The sequence below is a fragment of the Taurulus bubalis genome (assembly GCF_910589615.1).
Source record: "Taurulus bubalis genome assembly, chromosome: 7".
Lineage (NCBI taxonomy): Eukaryota > Metazoa > Chordata > Actinopteri > Perciformes > Cottidae > Taurulus > Taurulus bubalis.
Genome location: NC_136595.1, coordinates 29,173,572 through 29,175,747, shown reverse-complemented (window position 1 = coordinate 29,175,747; position 2,176 = coordinate 29,173,572). Strand labels below are relative to the sequence as shown.

The 2,176-nt window shown below is 63.1% G+C and overlaps 1 protein-coding gene across 1 annotated transcript; it reads left to right on the top strand.

The window, feature by feature from the left end:
- Positions 1-829: 829 nt before the first annotated feature.
- On the top strand, positions 830-1,924 carry s1pr1 (sphingosine-1-phosphate receptor 1; the record flags this gene model as incomplete). Its single annotated transcript, XM_079220548.1, has 1 exon — positions 830-1,924. The coding sequence occupies one exon, from the start codon at positions 830-832 to the stop codon at positions 1,922-1,924; it is 1,095 nt and encodes a 364-aa protein (XP_079076674.1).
- Between the last annotated feature and the right edge of the window lie 252 nt (positions 1,925-2,176).

The window sequence follows — 2,176 nt, the reverse complement described above, 5'->3', positions numbered from 1 at the left end:
GCTGGACTCTGGCTGCCACTGCAGGCCTCCTGCTGGACTCTAGCTGCTACTGCAGGCCTCCTGCTGGACTCTAACTGCAGGCCTCCTGCTGGACTCTAGCTGCTACTGCAGGCCTCCTGCTGGACTCTAGCTGCTACCGCAGGCCTCCTGCTGGACTCTAGCTGCTACTGCAGGCCTCCTGCTGGACTCTAACTGCCACTGCAGGCCTCCTGCTGGACTCTAGCTGCTACCGCAGGCCTCCTGCTGGACTCTAGCTGCTACCGCAGGCCTCCTGCTGGACTCTAGCTGCTACTGCAGGCCTCCTGCTGGACTCTAGCTGCTACCGCAGGCCTCCTGCTGGACTCTAGCTGCTACCGCAGGCCTCCTGCTGGACTCTAGCTGCCACTGCAGGCCTCCTGCTGGACTCTGGCTGCCACTGCAGGCCTCCTGCTGGACTCTAGCTGCCACTGCAGGCCTCCTGCTGGACTCTAGCTGCCACTGCAGGCCTCCTGCTGGACTCTAGCTGCTACCGCAGGCCTCCTGCTGGACTCTAGCTGCCACTGCAGGCCTCCTGCTGGACTCTAGCTGCTACTGCAGGCCTCCTGCTGGACTCTAGCTGCTACTGCAGGCCTCCTGCTGGACTCTAGCTGCCACTGCAGGCCTCCTGCTGGACTCTAGCTGCCACTGCAGGCCTCCTGCTGGACTCTAGCTGCCACTGCAGGCCTCCTGCGGGACTCTAGCTGCTACTGCAGGCCTCCTGCGGGACTCTAGCTGCTACTGCAGGCCTCCTGCTGGACTCTAGCTGGATTCTTTCTACCACTGCAGGAATCCTGCTGACCCTCCTGGACTCATGGCTGACCCCGGCTACTCCGACCTGATTGCCAAACACTACAACTACACCGGGAAGTTCCGCAAGACTTCGCAGGACTCGGGCCTGAAGGCGGACTCGGTGGTCTTCATCATCGTGTGCTGCTTCATCATCCTGGAGAACGTTCTGGTCCTGGCCACCATCTGGAGGACCAAGAAGTTCCACAAGCCCATGTACTACTTCATCGGGAACCTGGCGCTGTCGGACCTGCTGGCCGGAGTGGTGTACACGGCCAACATCCTGCTGTCGGGCGCCAACACGTACCGGCTGACGCCCACGCAGTGGTTCATCCGGGAGGGCTCCATGTTCGTGGCGCTGGCGGCATCGGTGTTCAGCCTGCTGGCCATCGCCATCGAGCGCCACCTGACCATGCTGCAGATGAAGCTGCACAACCACGGCAACACTTGCCGCGTGTTCCTGCTCATCAGCGCCGTGTGGATGGTGGCGGCGGCGCTGGGCGGGCTGCCGGTGCTCGGCTGGAACTGCATCCTGAGCGTGCCGCGCTGCTCCACCGTGCTGCCGCTGTACCACAAGAGCTACCTCCTGTTCTGCACCACCGTGTTCTGTGCCATCCTGCTGGCCATCGTGGTGCTGTACGCCCGCATCTACGCGCTGGTGCGCGCCCGCAGCCGCCGGCTCGTCTCCCGCAAGGCGACCAACGGCGCCAACGCCAAGAGCTCGGAGAAGTCGATGGCGTTGCTGAAGACCGTCATCATCGTGCTGAGCTGCTTCATCGCCTGCTGGGCGCCGCTCTTCGTGCTGCTGCTGCTGGACGCCGCCTGCGAGACGCGCGGCTGCCCGATCCTCTACAAGGCCGAGTGGTTCCTGGCGCTCGCCGTCCTGAACTCCGCCATGAACCCGCTCATCTACACGCTGACCAGCAACGAGATGCGCCGCGCCTTCCTGAAGACGCTGCGCTGCTGCACCGCCTGCCTGCGGCCCGGCGCCAAGGCCAAAGCCGGCGGGGGGGCGGAGTTCAGCCGCAGCCGGTCGGATACCTCCTCCCACCCCAACAAGGAGGAGGCGCAGCGTTCACCCAGGGAGACGACCTCGGGCCGCCTCACCTCGTCCTCCTAGAGCCGCCGGCGCCGCGCGTTGGACGTGAACGTCAGCCAATCAGGACGCACCGCACTTATGAGACTCTCAGACTGGTTCAACTGGGACCTCGGGTAGAGAACTCCCACCGGCAGGACCCGCTGATGTGGATCCTGGTGGTCCAGGTTCAAGTGGACTGAAGACCCTCGCAGAACCAGAACCAGAACCAGACTGACTGACCCTATAGGAACAGATAGAACCTTTAGTATTTAAATAAATTTTCGTCTCCTCAAA